This window comes from Scyliorhinus torazame, chromosome 9, assembly GCF_047496885.1.
Source record: "Scyliorhinus torazame isolate Kashiwa2021f chromosome 9, sScyTor2.1, whole genome shotgun sequence".
Taxonomy (NCBI): domain Eukaryota; kingdom Metazoa; phylum Chordata; class Chondrichthyes; order Carcharhiniformes; family Scyliorhinidae; genus Scyliorhinus; species Scyliorhinus torazame.
Window position 1 is genome coordinate 15,537,416 of NC_092715.1, and position 25,424 is coordinate 15,562,839.

At 48.2% G+C, this 25,424-nt stretch overlaps 1 protein-coding gene and 1 long non-coding RNA gene across 3 annotated transcripts in view; one reads left to right on the forward strand and one right to left on the reverse strand.

Annotated features, from left to right (window-relative positions):
• Nucleotides 1-376: 376 nt before the first annotated feature.
• LOC140429074 (uncharacterized) lies at nucleotides 377-15,983 on the reverse strand. Of its 2 annotated transcripts, XR_011948978.1 has the most exons (4): nucleotides 15,733-15,983; nucleotides 8,137-8,238; nucleotides 7,370-8,006; nucleotides 377-3,532 (listed from the first exon to the last, which is right to left on the reverse strand). It is a non-coding gene; the product is annotated as an uncharacterized lncRNA (long non-coding RNA). The 2 variants fall into 2 exon arrangements; XR_011948977.1 differs by lacking the exon at nucleotides 8,137-8,238.
• Nucleotides 15,984-16,192: 209 nt separating this feature from the next.
• The window catches only part of LOC140429071 (rapamycin-insensitive companion of mTOR-like), a 321,889-nt gene continuing 312,657 nt past the window's right edge, over nucleotides 16,193-25,424 (forward strand). The window contains exons 1-2 of the mRNA XM_072515622.1: nucleotides 16,193-16,300; nucleotides 16,484-16,531. Of these exons, the coding sequence (XP_072371723.1) occupies nucleotides 16,252-16,300; nucleotides 16,484-16,531 (97 nt within the window). The 5' untranslated portion in view covers nucleotides 16,193-16,251. The remainder of the gene's footprint in view (nucleotides 16,301-16,483; nucleotides 16,532-25,424) is intronic.

The window sequence follows — 25,424 nt, forward strand, 5'->3', positions numbered from 1 at the left end:
TGGGCAATATACACCGGCCTAGCCTGTGGGAGGCAGTGGTGCAGTGGTATTGTCGCTGGACTCGTAACACAGAGACCCAGATAGCGCGCTGGGGACAGGGGTTCGAATCCCACCAGCGCAGATGGTGGAATTTGAATTTTAAAAAAAAAAAATCTGCAATTAAAAGTCTAATGATGACTATTGTTGTAAAAACCCATCTGGCTCACTAATGTGGAAGGAAATCTGCCGTCCTTACCTGGTCTGTGACTCCTACATGTGACTCCAGACCCACAGCAATGTGGTTGACTCTTAAATGCCCTCAAGAATGGGTAACAGATGCTGGTCCAGCCAGCGATGCCCACATCCCATGAATGAATAAAGACAAAAAAAGCATCCCCAAAATGAATGTTTTTTATTTACATGCATCAGCCCTTTTACACAGATTTGTGTCCGCAAGTTAAATAACATTGCTCCTGCAAAAGAGAAAATGCAAAGAAATATATTTTAATTATTTTAATAACTCAATTCCACAGAAATTGATAGGGTCTTTCTGAAATACATTGGGAAAATTCTCCTCCCTTGTAACAAAAATGTAGTTTGAATTATTCACACACAAATGTGTGATGATATGTATTATGAACTTTATGTTATGGTCAAAACTGAACACAAGGGATAGGAAACATCATTCCCCAGTCCCCCCAAAACCACAATCAGTGCAACCTTAGCAGCCCAGTCATCCAATAGAGTGGGAGCAGGAAATTTGTGTGGGCTGCTGGCAGGGGTTGCATGAGGAGACCTCAACATTCCTGCAACAGTACTGAAGTCTTGTGCTCCAGAACAAGCTGTGCCTCCAACCAAGCTGTTCCAGTACAGCTGAAACACTGGCATCTACTCAACAATGTGGAGAATTGCCCAGGGATATCTTGTCCACAAAAAGCAGAACAAATCCAACACAGGCAATTTCCACCTCATCAGACTACTCTCGATCATCAGCAAAGGGATGGAAAAGGTCATCATCAACAGTGCTCAGAAGCAAGGGGGCAGGTTTAGCTCAGTTGGCTAGACAACTAGTTTGTGATGGTTCAATTCCTGTACTGGCTGAGGTTATTCATGAAAGCCCTGTCTTCTCAACCTTGCCCCTCGCCTGAGGTATGATGATCCTCAGATAAAATCATCACCAGTCAGCTCTCCCCCTGAAAGAGGAAAGTCGGTCATCTGGGACTATGGCAACTTTACTTACTTTTACTGACAAGCAACATTTACTCAGTGATAACCTGCTCACAGATGCTCAGTTTGTGCTCTGCCGGGGCCACTCAGTTCCTGATCTCGTTACAGCCTTGGTTAAATCATGGATAAAGGAACTAAACTCAAAGGATGAGATCTTCCAGCTGTTCACACTGGATCTTCCGGTACCACGAATGGCGCACTCCCGCCGCAGGTTTTCCGATGGCGTGCATTCAATGGGAAATCCCATTGACAGCAGGAGACCAGAAGGTCCTGCTGTTGGTCAATGGAATGTCGCCTCCCGCCGCGCCAAAATACGCCGCAGGCAGGCCAGAGAATCTCGCCCAAGAAGTGAGGTGAGAGTGACTGTCCTTGACATCAGGGCTGCATTTCACAGAGTATAGCATCAAGGAACGCTAGTAAAACTGAAGTCCATGGTGTCATGTGAGTGTCCCTTTAAGAAAGGTTTGGTCCCTTACCGTGTGACTTGCAGCACGGCTTCAATGGTATCATTTTTGGGTGGAGTTGGGCTGTGGCTGTCAGGTGAGAGGGGTTTTTAGTGTTTGAGTTCCAGTTTCGGTTTTGCTGCTTTGGACTGCAGAAGGAAAGAGAAGTGATCCCGTTTTTCTCTGTTTTCATTTTAAAAGCTGTTCCAGTGAAAAAGCACATTGGGTGTGGCAAACTGCCTTGGTAACTGTAAAGGTAGAGTTGCTTTCCGGAAAGAGTTTGAATCTGCTGGTTGGAACTGTATCAGAATCTCAGGGAAAGCACCAGTCCCATTCAAGTGAGAATGCGGTGTGCTGGGCTATGCCTTGGGAAGGGGTTTTGGTTTATTGGATTATGTTATTGAATTCGAACAGCTAAGGGGGGTTCATTAAGTGTTAAACATAGATTACTGTAGCTATTTGTTGTCTCTATGTTTGTAATTGACAAAAACTTCTTGCTGTGTTTGTAGTTAACATATATATATATATATTTTTTTTTCTTAGAATAAACCTTGTTTTGATTAAAGTGCCCAAGAAGTCTGATGAATCACACCTGAAGTGAAGGCTTTTGTGTCCATCCTAGCCAAATCCAACATAAAGGTTATAGGTCAGGTGAACTTCATAATACACTTTGGAGTTTCTAAGCCCTGGCCCATTACAATGGGAATTGGGGGAAAACATTCCACTGCTTAGAATCATATCTAGCTCAAAGAAAGATGGTTGTGGTTATTGGAGGTCAATCATCTCAGTCCCAGGGCATCACTGCAGGAGTTCCGCTTGGTAGTGTCCTCGGCCCGCAAGCATCTCCAGTAGCTTCATTAATGACCTTTGATCCATCATAACGTTAAAAGTGGGGATATTTGTTGATGATTACAGTTTAGCCCTGGTGTCAGGTTGAGGGGTATCTCTAACCAACTTGAAAGGATATTGGAGATGGAGCGAGGAGGAGAATCCAGTTGTTGTGGTCCATGTTGGAACAAACAACATAGGCAAGACTAGGAAAGAGGACCTGTTTGGGGATTATCAGGAACTAGGAACAAAATTAAAGAACATGGCTTCAAGGGTTATAATCTCTGGATTACCTGATCCACGTGAAAATTGGCATAGGGATGAGAAAATTAGGGAAGTAAACATGTGGTTAAAGGAGTGGTGCGGGAAAGAGGGTTTCCATTTCATAGGGGAATTACATCAGTATTGGGCCAAGAGGGATCAGTGCCGTTGGGGCGGTCTCCACCTGAACCGATCTGGGACCAGTGTTCTAGCGGAAAGAATAAATAGGGTGGTCACAAGGACTTTAAATTAGTAAGTGGGGGAGGGGAAAGGGAAGGGTAAAACTACAAGAAGTCTAATGGTTAATGGGGACCAAAGCAGCAGGTCAACATGAGGAGAAGGTAGATGTTAATAGGACGAACAAACAGGACCACTCTAACAACTACGGAGGGAAAAGGAAACGTAAAAAATCAAAATGTAAGGTGACTGTGGGAGTGAAAGTTGGGGATGAGGCTGAGTGTTATCAGAGATTAATAAAGGAGGTCAGAGTGTGTGAAAAGCATAGTGCACAAGGCAATCCTGCAAAGGAAAGACAAATCAGTCGGACATATTTTAAAACCTTGTACCTAAACGCACGCAGTATTCGGAATAAGGTCAATGAGCTGACAGCACAGATAGGGACAATGGGTATGATTTGGTGGGGATTACTGAAACATGCAGGAGGACCGAGACTGGGAGTTGAATGTCCAAAGGTATTCAGTATTCCAAAAGGATAGACAGGATGGAGCAGGAGGTGGAATTGCTTTATTGGTTAAAGATGACATCAAGGCTTTATTAAGAAATGCTGAACCGATCTGGGTGGAAATAAAAAACAAGGGAAAAACTTAATTAAAGTTTTACATTTTATACACTGTATACTCGTTAATGATAGATGCTGTAATTTACAAGTTGGTCTTTTTCTGTGTCGCCCCCCCCCCCCACTTTGCCCTCAGCTCCGCCCCCAACCCCCTTTCGCTATTTCAGGGTTCTTTCCTTGGCCCTTTACTTTACTGGGGATAGGTGTCTGGTGTTTATATATGGGTGGTGCCCTCCTTCTCTACCCCCCCCCCCGCCGGCCTTTGTCGGCCTGCCTTTGAGGGTTCACTTTCTTGTGGCCTTGTGCTAGGCTTTCTCGCCTGTCTCAGTCACTTTCTGGGTTCCCCCTTATTGTTTCCTCTAGCCTCCCCCCCTCTCCATTCCCCCCCTCCCGTTTCTGTCTACTCCCTGTGGTCCTGTTGACTCCTGACCCCCCTCCCCAGCTCTATTGGTTGATGGCTTCGAACAGATCTTGGAACAAGTTAATGAATGGCCTCCACATTTTGTGGAAACCCTCCACTGACCCCCGGATGGTGAACTTAATCTTCTCCAGGACGAGAAATTCCAACAAGTCTGCAGCTGAGGGTGGTGCTGCTGATCCCAGCTGAGCAGGATTCACCGGCGGGCAATTAGAGAAGCAAAGGCAAGGGCATCAGCCCTCTTCCCCATAAGTAGTTCTGGCTAGTCCAATACCCCGAAGACTGCCACCCTTTGGGATGGCTCCACACTCACCCCACAACCGTGGACATCACCTCGAAGAAGGCTGTCCAGAACCCGACAAGTCTGGGCATGTTTAGCCGGGCCTGTCTTCCACCTCCGGGAAAAACCTACTCATTTAGGTTCTTGTCAGGTGTGCTCTGTGCACCATTTTTAGCTGCATGAGGTGGAGTTGGTCCTGTTCAGTGCTTCGCTCCAGAGTCCCCACCCTATTTCCAGCCCTAGCTCTTCCTCCCATTTTTCCCTTGTTTTGTCCAGTGGGGAGCATGTCCTTTCTCAAAGTCATCCGCACAGTTCCCCTTCCCCAAGCTGTCTGCATCCAGTAACTCATCTAACATTGTGTTTCTCAGGGTCCTTGGCTACGTTATCATAGAAAAACATTGCAGAGAATGTTTTTGACCTGCAGATGTCGGAGTTTGTTCTCGTTCAGTAGTTCCAGTCTCTCCTCCAAGATCGCGAGTCTGACCTCTGTGTAAAGGTCCCTAACCGTCAGTGTCTCTCCATCCTGTCTCCACCTTTTAAAGGTGGTGTCAAGCATGGTTGGTGGAAACCTGTGGTTGCCACAGATAGGGGCCATGGTGGATGCCTTGGTCAGACCAAAGTGCTGCTTCATCTGGTTCCAGGTTCTCAGGGTTGCTACCACCACTGGGCTTGTTGAGTGTTTTGTTGGCGGGGATGGGGGCACTTGTATCATAGAATTTGCAGTGCAGAAGGAGGCCATTTGGCCCATCAAGTCTGCACCGCCCCTTGGAAAGAGTATCCTTCACAAGCCCACACCTCCGCCCTATCCCCATAACCCAGTAACACCCCCACTGAACATTTTTTGGACACTATTCAATTGAGTGTATCCGAACAGGCGCCGGAGTATGGCGACTAGGGGATATTCACCGTAACTTCATTGCAGTGTTAATGTAAGCCTACTTGTGACATAAATAAAGATTATTATTATTTAGAACAGAGATGAGGAGAAGCTACTTCTCGCAGAGGGTGGTGAATTTGTGGAACTCGCTGCCCCACAGTGCGGTGGAGTCCGAGTCATTAAATGGTTTCAAGAAAGAGATAGATATAGTTCTGCTTTTTAAAATGGGTTAAAGGGATATGGGGAACAGGCAGGGAGGTGGATTTGAGACCAGGAAGAGATCAGCTGTGATCTGATTGAATGGCGGAGTAGGCTCAAGGGGCTGAATTGCCGACTTCTGCCCCTAATACCTATGTTCCTATGTAACTCCACAGATCATAAAGTAGACCATGTGAACAAACAACAAGACCTGGGCAATGTTCAGGCTGGCTGATAAGTAACATTGTGTCGTACAAATGCCTGGTAAAAAGCATCTCCAACAAGAAAGCGTTTAACCATAATAAAAACAGAAAATACTGGAAATACTCAGCAGGTCAGGCAGCATTGATGGATCGAGAAACCAAATTAACAATCTGGAATTGTGTTTGGACCCCACCTTGGGGTAGAGTGGGGATCACAAATCCACACTGCATGAGAAACAAGCAGCAATTTTCTCATAATTGGCCAATTAGTGATCAGAGGACAGGTTTGCCATCCAATTCAGGGCAGCGAGAAAATTCACATTCCCACATGGAAGCGTATCTTCATTCCTTCACTGTTGCTGGGTCAAACGTCTGGAACTCCCTTCCAAACAGCACTGTGGGTGTACTTACCAGCACCTTCTTAAGGGCAATTAGGAATGGACATCAAATGATGGCCTTGCTAGCAATGCCCACATTGTGCAAAAAAGCTTGAAACGATTGTGGATCAAATATACTTAAAGCTGAGATAGTCAAGCTTTAGGACTCTCAGGGAAACCGGGAGCAGGCAGCAAAGTGGAATTGAAGCCCAAGATAATAATAATTAATCATTTATAAATAATGAATTGATGATTTTGTGAAGTGCCCACAAACATTTAGCTATGTTAAAGACCCTAGGTCAATGCAAGTTCTTGTTAAAGTAAAGATGAAGGGGTGATTTAACAGAGAGGTTGAAATTCATGATGATTTTTGATGGAGTGAATAATTAGGAAAAGTTCTCTGTGCTAGGCGGATCAGTAACCTAAGGACACAGGTAGAAAGGTAATTGCAACAGGAACTAAAAGCAAGACAAGGAATTTTTATTTTTTTGACAAAGCAAAATATGATTTTGAAATCGTTGCCCGAAAGGCTGATGGAAGAAGAAGCCATAAAAGCTTTCAAAAGGGATCTGGATATATATTGCATGAACGAGCAGGGGAGTGGGGCACATTAAGCAGGGACAGGCATGATGAGCTGAATCCCAATTTGTCTTGCCACCTTCGAAGATTTGTGTCCACACCCCCATTAGTCTGTGTTCCTGCACCTCTTTGATTGCCTCTCCTCATTCTTCCTGCCAAAATGTATTATTTCACACTTTTGAGTTAAATTTCATCTGCCATGTATATGTCCATTTTACCAGTTTAGGTCCACTTGAAGTCTTTTATCATTTTCCACATTATTTTATTATATTTTGTGTAATTTTCGTATTGAAAAATTCTTCCCTCGATAATAGAACATTAATATACATCAAGAACAGAGGTCCTAATACTGACACCCAGGAAACCCCACTCTACGTGCCTCTTCAGTCTGAAAATCAATCTTTCACCACTTTGCTTCCCCAGCCAATGTTGACTTCTTACTGCTGCTCCTTTGATCTTATGGACTCTAATTTACTGATAGGTATGCTATGTGGTACTTGTTATAATCATCTTTATTAGTGTCACAAGTAGGCTTACATTAACACTGCAATGAAGTTATTGTGAAAATCCCCTAGTCGCCACATTCCGGCGCCTGTATGGGTACACAGAGGGAGAATTCAGAATGTCCAATTCATCTAACAAGCACGTCTTTCGGGACTTGTGGGAGGAAACCAGAGCTCCCGGAGGAAACCGTTAAATGCATTTTCAAAGTTCATATGGACAACAACAATTGGATACCCTCATCAACTCTCTCCTTTTCTTCATCAAAGAACTCAAACATGTTCATCAAATACAATTTGCCTTTATCTAATTCCTGCTGATTTTCATTTATTAGTTACGACTGGGATGAGAGGAGTGTGCAGTTTGACTGGCCCCACTAATTTAAATGTTTGATTCACTCACCTGGCGTTGGTTTAGCACAGTGGGCTAAACAGCTGGCTTGTAATGCAGCACCATGCCAGATCGCGGGTTCAATTCCCGTACCGGTCTCCCCGAACAGGCGCCGGAATGTGGCGACTAGGGGCTTTTCACAGTAACTTTATTGAAACCTACTTGTGACAATAAGCGATTATTATTATTATTAAAATGGTCAATAGTTTACCTCCTCTACTTTTACCCAGAATTTAACCAGGCTTCTTTCAATAAACTTATTCATTTATTATGAAACCAGTCTTGTCAAATAGAAAATTGAAGCTTATTATCATACAGTATGAAATATACTAACTCTTCTTTCAAAATACCATAAGTCACACAGAAAAAATAAATAAAAATAGAGGAATTCTGCTAAGAGTCAATGGTTCCAGGGAAAAGGAAAGATGGTGAAGTCCTTGAAATAGCATTGGGTTATACGGTTGTTCTCTCAGCGCTGATCTGTGGGACAATCAATGACTCTTGGACTGCTGTTCAGGCCGTCTCGAGGAACACTTGCAGGTACTCCTATTCCAGTGATAAGAGCAATTCTATTTCACTTCCAGCTGTGGATTGACTCTGGACTGCAAAAAGGCTGCTGTCGTCTTTTCACAAGCAGTTGGTCCTTCCCCTACTCAAAGCAAAACCAAAATCCACTTTTAAACCGTTTTCCTGGAATTTTGTCAGAGCCATCAACAACCATGTAACCCACTTTCTACAGTCCACCAGGGTCAAGAGGTTTCCAGCTACTTTACACTTACCCTTGCTTGTAAAATATGTCATTTCCAGCAATGAATCCTGGCATTAACATTTTAAGGGACATTGCCTTTCAAAACACGAATTCTTCCAGAATGTTCTTAATCCTTGAATATGAACATTTTTAATGATTAAAGTGCTCATAACACAGTTCACACTTTTACAAATGCCAATTAATTCTGTCCCAGATTATTGGGCTGGATTCTCTGGTCCCCCAGCCACATGTTTCTCGGCCGCGCTCTGTTCACTAGCGGCGGGATTCTATCCTCCCATCGCTTGTCAATGGGATTTCCCATTGGAACCACCCCACGCCCCCGGAAAACCCACTGGCGGGGGTGCACTGCCAGCAGGAAAAGAGAATCCAGATGATGGAGAATTGAACTCGGGTCCCTGGCACTGTGAGGCAGCAATGTTAACCATTGTGCCACCATGTTGCCTTCAAGTGCAATTCAAAGGCTTTCCTGGTGTGCTGTGAGATTCCACAATTATTGTGGAGTGGGGCAGGAAATGGATGGGCTTTCCAGACTGGGTGGGGCTAAATGCCTCGCAAGTGGCAATGCTGGGAACTGCTGCATTGGGAGATAGGGCAAAGTGCTGAAAGGCAAAGTGCTGAAACTACTCGGCAGGTCCGGCAGTATCACTGGGGAGAAAAACAGAGTTCAGGCTTTGAATTGAATATGACTTCTTCAGTTGAAAGGTATTATTGGATCTGCTCCCGCATCCTTTCAGGCTGCGCATTCCAGATCATAACAAGTCGCTGTGTAAAATAATTAGTTTTCTCTCTGGTTCTTTTGCTAATCACCTTAAATCTGTTTCCTCTGATCATCGCCCCTCTTGTCAGTAGAAACAGAGGAGTTATTTTCATCCAAAACATTTACTCTGTTTCTAACAGTCGCTTAGTAATACAGAGACAGGTTGGATTGGATTGGATTTGTTTATTGTCACGTGTACCGAGGTACAGTGAAAAGTATTTTTCTGCGAGCAGCTCAACAGATCATTAAGTACAATGAGAAGAAAAGGGAATAAAAGAAAATACATAATAGGGCAACACAACATATACAATGTAACTACATAAGCACTGGCATCGGATGAAGCATACAGGGTGTAGTGTTAATGAAATCAGACCATAAGAGGGTCATTTAGGAGTCTGGTGACAGTGGGGAAGAAGCTGTTTTTGAGTCTGTTCGTGCGTGTTCTCAGACTTTTGTAACTCCTGCACGATGGAAGAAGTTGGAAGAGTGAGTAAGCCGGGTGGGAGGGGTCTTTGATTATACTGCCCGCTTTCCCCAGGCAGCGGGAGGTGTAGATGGAGTCAATGGATGGGAGGCAGGTTCGTGTGATGGACTGGGCGGTGTTCATGACTCTCTGAAGTTTCTTGCGGTCCTGGGCCGAGCAGTTGCCATACCAGGCTGTGATGCAGCCCGATAGGATGCTTTCTATGGTGCATCTATAAAAGTTAGTAAGGGTTAATGTGGACATGCGGAATTTCCTTAGTTTCCTGAGGAAGTATAGGCGCTGTTGTGCTTTCTTGGTGGTAGCGCCGACGTGGGTGAACCAGATTTTTGGAGATGTGCACCCCTAGGAATTTGAAACTGCTAACCATCTCCAACGTGGCCCCGTTGATGCTGACAGGGGTGTGTACAGTACTATGCTTTCTGAAGTCAATGGCCAGCTCTTTCGTTTTGCTGGCATTGAGGGAGAAATTGTTGTCACTATACCACTCCACTAGGTTCTCTATCTCCCTCCTGTATTCTGACTCGTCGTTATTCGAGATCCGGCCCACTATGGTCGTATCGTCAGCAAACTTGTAGATGGAGTTGGAACCAAATGTTGACATGCAGTCGTGTGTGTACAGGTGTCTACAGGGAGTAGAGTAGGGGGCTAAGTACACAGCCTTGCGGGGCCCCGGTGTTGAGGACTATTGTGGAGGAGGTGTTGTTGTTCATTCTTACTCAGAAAATTGAGGATCCAGTTGCAGAGTGGGGAACCAAGTCCTAGGTTTTGGAGCTTTGATAGGAGCTTGGCTGGGATTATGGTGTTGAAGGCGGAGCTCTAGTCAATAAATAGGAGTCTGAACCTTAGTTAGAACCTTAGTTAGGCCACACTTGGAGTATAGTGTTCAATTCTGGTCGCCACACTACCAGAAGGATGTGGAGGCTTTAGAGAGGGTGCAGAAGAGATTTACCAGAATGTTGCCTGGTATGGAGGGCATAAGCTATGAGGAGCGATTGAATAAACTCGGTTTGTTCTCTCTGGAACGAAGGAGGTTGAGGGGCGACCTGATAGAGGTCTACAAAATTATGAGGGGCATAGACAGAGTGGATAGTCAGAGGCTTTTCCCCAGGGTAGAGGGGTCAATTACTAGGGGGCATAGGTTTAAGGTGAGAGGGGCAAGGTTTAGAGTAGATGTACGAGGCAAGTTTTTTACGCAGAGGGTAGTGGGTGCCTGGAACTCGCTACCGGAGGAGGTAGTGGAAGCAGGGACGATAGGGACATTTAAGGGGCATCTTGACAAATATATGAATAGGATGGGAATAGAAGGATACGGACCCAGGAAGTGTAGAAGATTGTAGTTTAGTCGGGCAGTATGGTCGGCGCGGGCTTGGAGGGCCGAAGGGCCTGTTCCTGTGCTGTACATTTCTTTGTTCTTTGTTCTTTGTTCTTGATGTAGGAGTCCTTGTTGTCAAGATGCTCTAGGGATGAGTGTAGGTCCAGGGAAATTGCATCTGTGGTGGACCGGTTGCGACGGTATGCGAATTGCAGTGGATCAAGGCGTTCTGGGAGTATGGAGGTGATGCGCTTCATGAGCAACCTCTCGAAGAACTTCATTATGACTGAAGTCAGGGCCTGGTTCTTCTTTGGCACCGGTATGATGGTGGTCTTCTTGAAGGAGGTGGGGACCTCGGAGTGGAGTAGGGACGGGTTAAAGATGTCTGCGAACACCTCTGCCAGCTGGTCCACGCAGGCTCTGAGTGCACAACCAGGGATCCCATCCGGGCCCGTCGCCTTCCGAGGGTTCACTTTCAGGAAGGCCGATCTGACTTCGGAAGCTGTGATGGTGGGTATGGATGAGTTATGGGCTGCTGGGTTGTTCGGCAGCGGGTTGTTGGTTACCTGCTCGAACCGAGCATAGAATGCATTGAGTTCACCGGGGAGGGGTGCGCTGCTGCAGGAGATACTGCTCGGCTTCGCTTTGTAGCCCGTTATGTTGTTTAGTCCTTGCCAGAACCGCCGAGAGTCTGTCTGTGACTCTAGCTTGGTTTAATATTCTCTCTTGGCATCTCGGATGGCTTTACGGAGGTCGTACCTGGATTTCTTGTATAGGTCAGGGTAGTCTGTCTTGAACGCCTCAGATCTGTCCTTCAGTAGGGAGTCAATCTCGCGATTGAGCCATGGTTTCCGGTTGGGGAACGTACGTACTGCTTTCTTTGGCACGCAGTCGTCCACACATTTGCTGATGAAGTCTGTGACGGTGGTGGCATACTCATTTAAGTTGGTCGCGGAATTCTTAAATATGGACCAGTCCACTGTCTCTAAGCAGTCATGCAAAAAATCCCATTTACGAGCGATGGGAGGATAGAATCCCGCCGCTAGTGAACAGAGCGCGGCCGAGAAACATGTGGCTGGGGGACCAGAGAATCCAGTCACGCAAGAGCACTGCACGGCCTTCTTTGCTGGATTCCCCCGCTTGAGTTTCTGCTTGTATGCCGGGAGAAGGAGCACCGTCTTATGGTCTGATTTCCCAAAGTGCGGTTGGGGGATGGAACGGTAGGTGCCCTTGATTTTTGAGTAGTAGTGGTCAAGAGTGTTGTCGCCCTTGGTTGGACAGATGGGCTGGTGGAATTTTGGCAGTACACTCTTGAGGTTGGCCTTGTTGAAGTCTCCGGCCACGATGAACAAGGCCTCCGGGTGTTCTGTTTCGTAGTTGTTTATAACGGTGTACAGTTCGTCCAGCGCCTTCCTCACTTCTGCCTGGAGTGGGATGTAGATCGCTGTGATAATGGCTGAAGTGAACTCACGTGGAAGATAGTATGGGTGGCACTTCACGGTCAGGTATTCCAGGTCCGGGGAGCAGTAGGTTGCCAGGGTCGCCACATCCAAGCACCAGGAGGAGTTGATGAGGAGGCACAGCTGTTAGACGTTTTAGTTGCTGTGATATGAAGAGTCTAAAGTTCTGTTCCTTTTTCACCAACACACATTTATTTCATTCCAACAGACTTTGCACAAAACTCTGACTACTCTTCACCTGACAGCGGCCATCTGAAGTCCCTTTACATATCAGTGTCAATTAATGGATACTTAACATAAATGAGACAACTAATTGCAATGTCTCTTAACCCATTACTTAACAACAGCCCTCCACCCCTTGCTTTGCCTGACGGTGCCGTGTGGTCCACCCAGTGAATTGAGAAGCTTTCAGGTTGTATGGCACAGTCCGGTGAGGCGGGGGTGAGCCATGTCTCTGTGAAACAGAGCACACAGCAGTCTCTTACTTCCCTCTGAGAGGTAAGTCTGGTGTTAAGTTCATCCAGCTTGATTTCAATCGCTTGGACATTTGCCAGGTGTATGCTGGGGAGAGGGGTCTTGAAACCGCATTGCTTCAGTCTAACCTGCAGACCGCCACGTTTCCCTTGCTTCCTCGGTAAGCGGCTGGATGATCCTGGGATCCGATGGGAGAAGTCTGATCTTGTCGAAGGTAAGTGGTTGTGTCTGGCAGGGTCCAGGGCGCTGGCGGGACCAGTGTGCTGGTTACGTTTCCGGGGTCGCGTCTGGCAGGGTCCCGGGCACTGTTGAGGTAGGCCTCCGCGTGGATTTTTCTTTCTTCCATCTCCAGGTAGGTCGGGTTGCTGGGCGAGCCTCTCCGGGTCGGGTTGCTGGGTGGGTCTCTCGGGGTCAGGTCTTGTCCGAAGCTTTTTGTCTTGCAGTTATTAGGAGACATGCAAGAATGCCAAATTTCAAACCATCACGACAATTCATACTACAGGAAGGGATGCTGATTGGTGGGCAAGTCAATTCTGATTGACAGATTTTACCATGGAAAAAACAACTATAGGCTCCCCAAACTCCTGGATAATTCAAAAGAGCCACAAGGCGTGCATGCATTCCCTTTGTTTCGGGAGAATGGGTCCCTGCTTATGAATGTAATTCACTTCCAACATCTATAAATGAGTCACTTTATAAACTCCACTGATTATCTTAAATTGGTTGTTAGTGTAACTATCAGGATTGTTCAGTGAGGAGGTGCCCACTTGCATGGAATCACATTTAACAGTAGACATTTTGTTGGTCAATCAAAATCAACTTGCCAACTGATCAGCAGCTTTCTCTTCTGTGTTATAAGTTGCAGTCATGGGCTGAAATTTGCCATTCTTGCATTAGTCCTGATGAGTGCAGGGTGAAAAGCTTCAGCACCATGTCCCTCATTTCAGCAACATTCAAATTCTATACTTCCAAGTGACTGTTAGAAACAGTGTTTGCACTTTGAGTGGAAAACGACTCTTCTGTTTCCACTTACAGGAGGGTCAATCAGAAGATTCAGATTTAAGGTGATTGGCAAAGGACCCAGAGAGAAGACGAGTTATTTTACTCAGCAGAGTTGTGATGTTCTGGAATTCACAGCCTAAAGGATGGTGGAAGCACATTTAACAAAACCTTAATGCTGAAGAAGGGTATTCAGTTTGAAATCAGTTTCCCTCCCACGGATGCTGCCAGAGCCTCCACTATCACCACCCTGCGGGTTATGATTGACTGAAACTGAACTGGACTAGCCACATAAATACTTTGGCTAAAAGAGGTCAGAGATTGGGAATTCTGTGGCAAGTAACTGACCTCCTGACTCTTCAAAGCCTGTCCACCATCTAAGCAGTGCCAGGGACCCAGGTTCGATTCCTGGCTTAGTTCACTGTCTGTGTGGAGTCTGCACGTTCTCCCAGTGTCTGCATAGGTTTCCTCCGGGTGCTCCGGTTTCCTCCCACAAGTCCCAAAGGACGTGCTGTTAGGTGAATTGGACATTCTGAATTCTCCCTCTGTGTACCCGAACAGGCGCCGGTGTGGCGGCTAGAGGCTTTTCACAGTAACTTCATTGCAGTGTTAATGTAAGCCTACTTGTGACAATAAAGATTATATATTATTTTTTAAAAAGGCACAATTCAGGAGTGTAATGGAATACTCTCCACTTGCCTGGATGAGTGCAGCTCCAACAACACTCAAGAAACTCAACACCATCCAGGACCAAGCAGCCCACAGGATTTGCACATTGACCACCTTAAATATTCACTCCCTCCACCACAGTCGCGTAGTAGCAACCGTGTTTACCATCTACAAAGTCACTGCAGGAACTCACCAAGGTTCCTCAGGCAGCATCTTCTAAACCCACATCTAGAAGGACAAGTCAGCAGATACCTGGGAATGCTACCACCTTACAATAATCTTTATTGTCACAAGGAGGCTGACATTGCAATGAAGTTACTGTGAAAATCCCCTAGTCGTCACATTCCAGCGCCTGTTCGGGTACATAGCGGGAGAATTCAGAATGTCCAATTCACCTAACAGCACGTCTTTCGGGAGGAAACCGGAGCACCCGGAGAAACCCACACCTGGGTGTTCCCCTCCAAGTCACTCACCACCCTGACTTGGAAATGGATGGCATGGTTAGCCCAAAGAATCATCCAGACTCAAAATGTTGGCTCCCTCTTCTCTCCACATATGCTGTCAGACCTGCTGAGATAGTCCAGCACTTTCTGTTTTTGTTTGTTTCCAGCATTCCAGGGCGGCACAGTGGTTAGCACTGCTGCCTCACAGCTCCAGGGTCCCAGGTTCAATTCCGGCCTCAGGTGTCTGTCTGTGTAGAGTTTGCACTTTCTCCCCGTGTCTGCGTGGGTTTCCTCCGGGTGCTGCGGTTTCCTCCCACAGTCCAAAGAGGTGCAGGTTAGGTGGATTGGGCATGGTCAATTGCCTGTAGCGTCCAAAAAGGTTAGGTGGGGTGGAGGCATGGGCTTAAGTGGGGTGCTCTTTCCAAGGGCCAGTGCAGATTTGATGGGCCAAATGGCCTCTGTTATAACCTGCCTGCTTACCATTGGCAGGGGACTAAAGACAATCCCCCAATCCTGTGGGAGTATGAGCTTCCCCAATGAGGGGGGCGGAGAAGCCATTAGTAAACTCCAAGTATAAATAAAGCTGGCCAGTTTAGGAACCAGCAGGAAGGAGTGTGCAGCAAGGGAAGTTGCTGCTGTTATATATATATATATATATACACACATATATATAAAAATATATGTTATTGTAAATAAATGTTATTACTTTGTATCCTTAAACTCATGCTGGATTATTTGTGGCCCTTACAAAAGCCTCCTTCTGCACTGTACTTCTATACTAGCCACAGTAATTTGTTTTCAAGCTGTTCTTGGCTCTGTAGATGCCGGCTGTTCCTCCACTGCCACCAGGTCAAAAATCCTGGAGCTCCCTCCCTGACAGCACAGTGGATGCTCCTACACCTCAGGGACTGCTTTGGCAGAGAATCATATAATTTACAGTGCAGGAAAGACCCTTCAGCCCAACAAGTCTGCACCGGCCCTCAAAGCCATCCAGACTCGAAACATTACCTCTTCTCTCCACAGATGGGGTCAGACCTGCAGAGATTGTCCCGCCTTTTCTCTGTCAGATTCCAGCATCGGCAGTATTTTCCTTTTAAAGCCAGGGTTCGAGGAGACATCTCATCTTCACCATCAGCACCTACCTACCTCCCCAAGGGGCAACTGGGAGGGGGTGGGCGGCGAACGCCGGCGGCTCTAAAGGTTGCTCAGAGACACAGACACATGGAGCCCCTCTGTGGCTGCGCCTTTGTTGTGTGAGGCTGGCCCCGCCCCTGCATCCCGGCCCCGCCCCGGCAACCTGGCCACGCCCTTCCTCGGCGGCTCCGCCCCAGCAGCCAGGCCCCACCCACCCACCCTCGTCGATCCCGCCCCCGTTCATTGATGAGGGCCGCCTCTGGTCTCGCGAGAGTGGCCGGCAGGCGGGCCCGCGCTTCCGCTGTACTCGCCCCTCCTCCCCTCCCACCACCCCTCCCCCCCCCGCCCGGGCCGGGATCGGCGGCAGCGGCAAAGAGGCGGCAGTCGGTGAACATGGCGGTCAGCAGCCGGGGCCGCTCCGTTAGGAGCCTCCGTATCCGAGGTGAGGATACCCTCCCCCCCCCCCCCCCCCGGAGCAGCCGCAATAACAAACCGACGCTGGTGTTTTTTTTAAATAACGGCCGCCTGCGACCTGTTTGTTTACGGCAGTCAGACAGCGGCGCTAACTCACCCTCTCTCTCTCTCTGTCTCTCTCCACATATTGTTCGCTGTGGACATCGAGCAGGGCGGAATGACAGCGGCGAGGAGAACGTGCCTCTCGATCTTTCCCGAGGTAAGAGGCGGGCGGGAGGGGGGTGAGTGAGGTAAATACTCCCGGGAGAGGGGCTGGCGGCTGCCCCCCCCCCCCCCCCCGGTGGGGCGGCGCCGGCCGTTCAAACGCTAACTGCTCCCGGGCCGCGAGCTCCGGCCGTTAGGGGCTGGGAGGGGGCGGGGCCATGGACTCCCCCCCCCCCCCCCCCCCCTCACACTGCCCCCCCCCCCCTCACACTGCCCCCCCCCCCTCACACTGCCCCCCCCCCCCTCACACTGCCCCCCCCCCCCTCACACTGCCCCCCCCCCTCACACTGCCCCCCCCCCTCACACTGCCCCCCCCCCTCACACTGCCCCCCCCTCACACTGCCCCCCCCTCACACTGCCCCCCCCCTCACACTGCCCCCCCCCTCACACTGCCCCCCCCTCACACTGCCCCCCCCTCACACTGCCCCCCCCTCACACTGCCCCCCCCCTCACACTGCCCCCCCCCCTCACACTGCCCCCCCCCCTCACACTGCCCCCCCCCCTCACACTGCCCCCCCCCCCTCACACTGCCCCCCCCCCCTCACACTGCCCCCCCCCCTCACACTGCCCCCCCCCCTCACACTGCCCCCCCCTCACACTGCCCCCCCCCTCACACTGCCCCCCCCTCACACTGCCCCCCCCCCTCACACTGCCCCCCCCCTCACACTGCCCCCCCCCTCACACTGCCCCCCCCCCTCACACTGCCCCCCCCCTCACACTGCCCCCCCCCCTCACACTGCCCCCCCCTCACACTGCCCCCCCCCTCACACTGCCCCCCCCCCCTCACACTGCCCCCCCCCCCTCACACTGCCCCCCCCCTCACACTGCCCCCCCCCTCACACTGCCCCCCCCCCTCACACTGCCCCCCCCCCTCACACTGCCCCCCCCCTCACACTGCCCCCCCCCTCACACTGCCCCCCCCCTCACACTGCCCCCCCCCCCTCACACTGCCCCCCCCCTCACACTGCCCCCCCCCTCACACTGCCCCCCCCTCCTCACAAATCCCTCCCCCCTCATTCTTTTGATGCTGCCACTATCGATTACGATTGTGATCTGATTGTTGTCTGAACTCCACTTTTACCCTTGTTGGTCAGGAATCTGCCTAACTCAGATATTGCCGGAATGTGGCGACTAGGGGCTTTTCCCATTGAAGCCTACTTGTGACAATAAGCTGCTATTAGTATTATTTCAATGTCCCGGTCTCCACTGGTCTCCAAGGAAGAGAATTCCAACAAATCTCAGACAAAATTCTCTGAATCGGCATCTTAATAGGAAGACCTCTTATTCTTAGATTCTGTGCCCTAGTTCTCATCTCTCTACAAAAATAATTCCACTTTCCAGCCTGCCCCTCAATCATTCATGCCCTCGGAGTAAATTTCTGTATATCTCAGCCTTAAATGTATTCAACAAAGAAGCAAGTACATCTCTGAGGTAAAGAATTCCAAATATTTGCTACTCTTTGAAGTATTTTTTTCTCATCTCAGTCTTCAGTGGATTTTTGACCACGTTGTGCCCCTCTAGGTGAAAGCCACTGCTCAGCCCCCTCAATGCCATCATATCGCAACCCACTGCAGCACCATTCTGGGAAAGGGCTGTCATTACCCCACTTGTTCTTTCTCCGTAACTCCCTGATCTTCTGTACGGTTATGTAGGAACTTCAGAAATAGGTGTGGGAGTCAGCCCATTGAGCCTGCTCCGCTGTTGTTAAAAAACTCACAGCTGATTTATTTTTAATTCACCTTTGCGTACTCTCTCCTTTTCTTCCATAAACAAACATCTACCTATCTCAGTCTTGAGTATGTTCATCGACTGAACATTCACGGCTTTCTGGATGTAGAACATCCAAGAATCGCAGTTTGTTGAGGGAAGAAAGTTCCCAGTTCTAAATGGACAGCCCCTTATTCTGAGATGACCCCATGCTCTAGATTCACTTGTCATCACGTCACATGCATGTATTGTTCCCTGCATTCGGTCTACCCTGAGACACTTCCCATCCCCTGCAGTGAAATCACCGTCCACCTGCTTTAATAGCCATTCTGAGCGAAAACCATCCCTCACAGTTATCTCATTTGAGGCAAACTGGAAAAGACCCCTGGTTATTTTAAACTGGGCATGACTTTTTTGTGTCACCTGTGCTTAAATTATCTCTTGTCTACTCAGAAATTAATTTTCTCCTGATATCACTTCATTGCCAGTAGACTTTGTTTCAGTGCCAGTGTGACATGACATCTAGTGCATAGTCCATGCTGGTTAAGAAAAAAGCCAGCGAGTCTCCCAGGGCCAGTGGGGTGCCTGCTGGGTGGATTTCCCAGTGCCAGTGGAGTGCCTGCAGGGTGGATCTCCCAGTGCCAATGGAGTGCCTGCAGGGTGGATCTCCCAGTGCCAGTAGGGTGCCTGCAGGTGGGCCTCCCAGTGCCTTGGGATGCCTGCAGGGTGGGCCTCCCAGTGCCTTGGGATGCCTGCAGGGTGGATCTCCCAGTGCCAGTGGGGTGCCTGCAAGGTGAATTTCTCAGTGCCAGTGGGGTGCCTGCGGGGAGGATCTCCCAGTGCCAGTGGGGTGCCTGCAGGGTGGATCTCCCAGTGCCAGTGGGGTGCCTGCAGGGTGGGTCTCCCAATGGGATGCCTGTGGGGTGGGTCTCCCAGTGGGGTGCCTGCAGGGTGGGTCTCCCAATGGGATGCCTGCGATGTGGGTCTCCCAGTGGGGTGCCTGCGATGTGGGCCTCCCAATGGGATGCCTGCGATGTGGGTCTCCCAGTGGGGTGCCTGCGGGGTGGATCTCCCAGTGGGGTGCCTGCGGGGTGGGTCTAAAATGCCTCTGTGCTGGAGTCTGCTTTGTTTCTTTGTACCCATGTGGAACCTTGGCTCTCTCCTGCCCAGTGGCGATATGGATGCTGCTCCCGCAGCCAGCCACCACTGCCTGCTTTAACTTTGCTCCATCATGTTGACTGGAGTCTGCCAGCTTGCTCATGAAGCGTTCCGTGATTTGTTTCTATGGATAAAAAGTACTTTCAGTTTTGAGGGAAGTCGATACAGTTTCTATATATTTGTCTTGAATAAAGTTTATTGTTTTTTTTCTGTGTGGGTGGAGAGAAAAGGATGATGGGTGGAGGATTTTTTTAAGCGGCCACGTCCTGAGGGGAGGGACCGGCTGCGGCTCCATCAGCCCCGACTCCCAGCTGGCTTCCCTGGGACTGTGCGGGAGACGCGAGGCCGGGGCTCTGTGCTCACATTGTCGGCCCTGAATCAGCAGGGGGGGGAGCCCGATCCCTCTACCCATTTTTGATCATGAGGGTGGTCAGTTCGTTGCGGTCTGTCATTTTCCGGCTCAGATGTTATTTTTGACGCTTCCTTGGTTGCAAGTGGCAGCCGCTACTCAGTTCCTTTTCACCGCATAACACAGAAGAGCTGGATTATTACTGTTTTGTAACCGTTTACGAACGGCTCCCTTTCTGTAGCAGGCCTGATTAAATGTCACCCATTTTGCAATAAATAACCTCATCATTTGACTGCTTATTGTTCATCTATGGTGAAACAAAATTGAAGAAACGGTCTCCAGGTCATTTAGAGATTTCCCCATTGATATTTGCTGCAGTCACTTGTTCACTGTTAACCCGTGTTTATTGCACCGTACTAGTTTCGAAATAAGGCAGACAAATATTTTGGATGTGCAGAAGAGCATATTTACTGCTACTGTATTAGGGCAATGATGAAAAAGTACATTCACCTGGTAGTTCTCATAACAAATACTGATTTCAGCATGTAAGGGCGGTTTCTTGTGTGTAACTGCTGGATCACATAAAACATTAGACCCCTATTCTTATCTGATAAAACTGCTTACTCTTCCAGGATGATCGAAAGATATCCCCACAGTTTCTTTTCTCTACTGCAATCTTAAACCTCTTTCCCCTGTCAACCACAAGATTAAATGCAAGGAGCTCATGGATTTCTGTCATTTAAGATTGAGAATTCCAGATCAGCTGCCTCTCCTACTTCCCTGCCATTCTCAAGCTCACCAGACCACATACGAGTGCACAAAGTAGGTGCAGAAGAAGGCCTCTTGGCCCTTCAAGCCTAGTCTGCCATTCACTAAGTCATGGCCGATCTGGTTTTAACCTCAATCCCACATTCCTGCCTACCTCCCTCCCTCCCGATAACTTTTCACCTTGTTAATCAAGAATCTAGCTACCTCTGACTTAAAAAATGTTCAAAGACTCTGATTCCACTGCCTTTTGTGGAAGAGAGTTCCATTGACTCATGACCCTCAGAGGAAAAATTTATCTTCATCTCTGTCTTAAATGAGTGACCCCTTATTTTGAAATAGTTCTAGATTCTCACACAGGCATCCTCTCCACATCTGCCCTGCCCTGTTATTATTATTAAGGCCCCCTCAGGATCTTCGTAACCTCTTACTCTTCTAACCTCCAGCGGATACAAACGTAACCTCTCCAACCCTTCCTCATAACACAACTCACGCATTCCTGGAATTAGTATAGTAAACAAATAGTTTAGTAAACGTGCGGCATGGGACCACAGTGGTTCACACTGTTGCTTCACTGCTCCAGGGTCCAGGTGCGATACCCAGCTTGGGTCACTGTGGAGTCTGCACATTTTATGTCAGAGTGGGTTTCCTCTGGGTGCTCCGGTTTCCTCCCACAAGTCCTGAAAGACGTGTTGTTAGGTAATTTGGACATTCTGAATTCTCCCTCTGTGTACCCGAACAGGCGTCGGAATGTGGCGACTAGGGGATTTTCACAGTAACTTCATTGCAGTGTTAATGTAAGCCTACTTGTGACAATAAAAATTATTATTATTAAACCTTCTCTGAACAGCTTCTAATGCATTTACATCTTTCCTTGAATAAGGAGACCAATACTGTACACGGTGCTCCAAATGTGGTCTCATCAGTGCCCTGTGCAACTCAAGTATAACCTCTCTACCTTTGTAATTAATTCCTCTCTCAATAAACAACATTCTATTAGCTTTCTCTGATTACCTACTGTGCCTACCTTTTGTGATTCATGCACTTAGACACTCAGATCTCGGAGTCTGAGCTCTGGACTCTCATCGTTTAGATAATTTTCACTTTTATTCTTCCTGCCAAAATGAACACTGCATTTTCCCATATGATGTCCAATTGCCAGATCTTTGCCCACTCACTTAACTATCTGTTTCTCACAGCGCCAACAATTTGCCCAATATCACTTTTCTGGTGATTGCAATTTTTCTAAGTTCCTCCCTCCCTTTTCCTGATTTACTCCTGTCCCAGCCCTGAACTTTCATCTTTCTTTAATTTCTCTCTTATCTACCCCCCAACATATCCTTGTTCATGAGACTCACCAACTGTCCCTTTGACCCCAATCCCTAATTAAGCTGCAACTGTTTACAATCGACATCAATGAATTTGGATGAATGTATGGTAAAACATAGAACATAGAAAATACAGCACAGAACAGGCCCTTCGGCCCACGATGTTGTGCCGAACCTTTGTCCTAGATTAATCATAGATTATCATTGAATTTACAGTGCAGAAGGAGGCCATTCGGCCCTTTGAGTCTGCACCGGCTCCTGGAAAGAGCACCCTACCCAAACTCAACACCTCCACCCAACACCAAGGGCAATTTTGGACATTAAGGGCAATTTATCATTGGCCAATTCACCTAACCTGCACATCTTTGGACTGTGGGAGGAAACCGGAGCACCCGGAGGAAACCCACGCAAACACGGGGAGGACGTGCAGACTCCGCACAAACAGTGACCCAAGCCGGAATCGAACCTGGGACCCTGGAGCTGTGAAGCATTGTGCTATCCACAATGCTACCGTGCTGCCCTTAAGAACAAATAAATCTACACTATATCATTTTACCGTAATCCATGTACCTATCCAGTAGCTGCTTGAAGGTCCCTAATGTTTCCGACTCAACTACTTCCACAGGCAGTGCATTCCATGCCCCCACTACTCTCTGGGTAAAGAACCTACCTCTGATATCCCTCCTATATCTTCCACCTTTCACCTTAAATTTATGTCCCCTTGTAATGGTTTGTTCCACCCGGGGGAAAAGTCTCTGACTGTCTATCTATTCCCCTGATCATCTTATAAACCTCTATCAAGTCGCCCCTCATCCTTCTCCGTTCAATGAGAAAAGGCCTAGCACCCTCAACCTTTCCTCGTAAGACCTACTCTCCATTCCAGGCAACATCCTGGTAAATCTTATTTGCACCTTTTCCAAAGCTTCCACATCCTTCCTAAAATGAGGCAACCAGAACTGTACACAGTACTCCAAATGTGGCCTTACCAAAGTTTTGTACAGCTGCATCATCACCTCACGGCTCTTAAATTCAATCCCTCTGGTAATGAACGCACACCATAGGCCTTCTTCACAGCTCTATCCACTTGAGTGGCAACTTTCAAAGATGTATGAACATAGACCCCAAGATCTCTCTGCTCCTCCACATTGCCAAGAACTCTACCGTTAACCCTGTATTCCGCATTCATATTTGTCCTTCCAAAATGGACAACCTCTCACTTTTCAGGGTTAAACTCCATCTGCCACTTCTCAGCCCAGCTCTGCATCCTATCTATGTCTCTTTGCAGCCGACAACAGCCCTCCTCACTATCCACAACTCCACCAATCTTCGTATCGTCTGCAAATTTACTGACCCACCCTTCAACTTCCTCATCCAAGTCATTAATGAAAATCACAAACAGCAGAGGACCCAGAACTGACCCCTGCTGTACGCCACTGGTAACTGGGATCCAGGCTGAATATTTACCATCCACCACCACTCTCTGACTTCTATCGGTTAGCCAGTTTGTTATCCAACTGGCCAAATTTCCCACTAGCCCATGCCTCCTTACTTTCTGCATAAGCCTACCATGGGGAACCTTATCAAATGCCTTACTAAAATCCATGTACACTACATCCACTGCTTTACCTTCATCCACATGCTTGGTCACCTCCTCAAATAATTCAATAAGACTTGTAAGGCAAGAGCTACCCCTTACAAATCCGTGCTGACTATCCCTAATCAAGCAGTGTCTTTCCAGATGCTCAGAAATCCTATCCTTCAGTACCCTTTCCATTACTTTGCCTACCACCGAAGTAAGACTAACTGGCCTGTAATTCCCAGGGTTATCCCTAGTTCCTTTTTTGAACAGGGGCACGACATTCGCCACTCTCCAATCCCCTGGTACCACCCCTGTTGACAGTGAGGATGAAAAGATCATTGCCAACGGCTCTGCAATTTCATCTCTTGCTTCCCATAGAATCCTTGGATATATCCCGTCAGGCCCGGGGGACTTGTCTATCCTCAAGTTTTTCAAAATGCCCAACACATCTTCCTTCCTAACAAGTATTTCCTCGAGCTTACCAATCTGTTTCACACTGTCCTCTCCAACAATATCGCCCCTCTCATTTGTAAATACAGAAGAAAAGTACTCGTTCAAGACCTCTCCTATCTCTTCAGACTCAATACACAATCTCCCGCTACTGTCCTTGATCGGACCTACCCTCGCTCTAGTCATTCTCATATTTCTCACATATGTGTAAAAGGCCTTGGGGTTTTCCTTGATCCTACCCGCCAAAGATTGTTCATGCCCTCTCTTAGCTCTCCTAATCCCTTTCTTCAGTTCCCTCCTGGCTATCTTGTATCCCTCCAATGCCCTGTCTGAACCTTGTTTCCTCAGCCTTACATAAGTCTCCTTTTTCCTCTTAACAAGACATTCAACCGCTCTTGTCAACCATGGTTCCCTCACTCGACCATCTCTTCCCTGCCTGACAGGGACATACATATCAAGGACACGTAGTACCTGTTCCTTGAACAAGTTCCACATTTCACTTGTGTCCTTCCCTGCCAGCCTATGTTCCCAACTTATGCACTTCAATTCTTGTCTGACAACATCGTATTTACCCTTCCCCCAATTGTAAACCTTGCCCTGTAGCTATACACAATAGGAGCAGTGGCTAGCACTGCTGCCTCACGGCGCTGATGACCCGGGTTCAATCCCAGGTCACTGCCTGTGAGGGGTTTGCACATTCTCCGGTTTGATTCCGACCTTGGGTGACTGTGTGGAGTTTGTATGTTCTCCTCGTGTCTGCTGGGTTTCCTTTGGGTGCTCCGCTTTCCTCCCACAGTCCCAAGATGTGCAGGTTAGGTGGATTAGCCATGCGAAAATGTCCTTTAGTGTCCAACAGGTTAGCTGGTGTTATGGTGGGGGCGTGTGCCTAGGTCATGTGCTCTTTTGGAGAGTTGTTGCAGACTCGATGGGCTGAATGACCTCCTTCTGCACTGTGAGGTGAAGTTGCCATTGTCATTGCGAGATGACCCCCTTTAAGGGGGAGAGCTGACTGGTTGTGATTTAACCTGAGTATCACCACACCTCGGGCGAGGGGCAAGGTTGAGAAGGCAGTCTTCATGAATAACCTCAGCCGGTATGGGAATTGAACCTGCGCTGTTGGCCTAGATCTGCATTACGAACAATCTGTCCAGCAACTGAGCTAAACTGGCCCCCACTGTAGGGATTCTATGAAAAAAGGTATGCTATTTAAATGGAGAGAGATTGCAGAACTCAGTGGTATAGAGAAATCTGGGTATCCTGGTACAAAAAGTTAGTATGCAGGTACAGCACGTGATTAGAAGGCAAATGGAATGGCAAGGGGGATGGATTATAAAAGTAGGGACGTTTAACTATCATAGAATTTACAGTGCAGAAGGAGGCCATTCAGCCCATCGAGTCTGCACCGGCTCTTGGAAAGAGCACCCTACCCAAGGTCAGCACGGTAGCATTGTGGATAGCACAATTGCTTCACAGCTCCAGGGTCCCAGGTTTGATTCCGGCTTGGGTCACTGTCTGTGCAGAGTCTGCACATCCTCCCCGTGTGTGCGTGGGT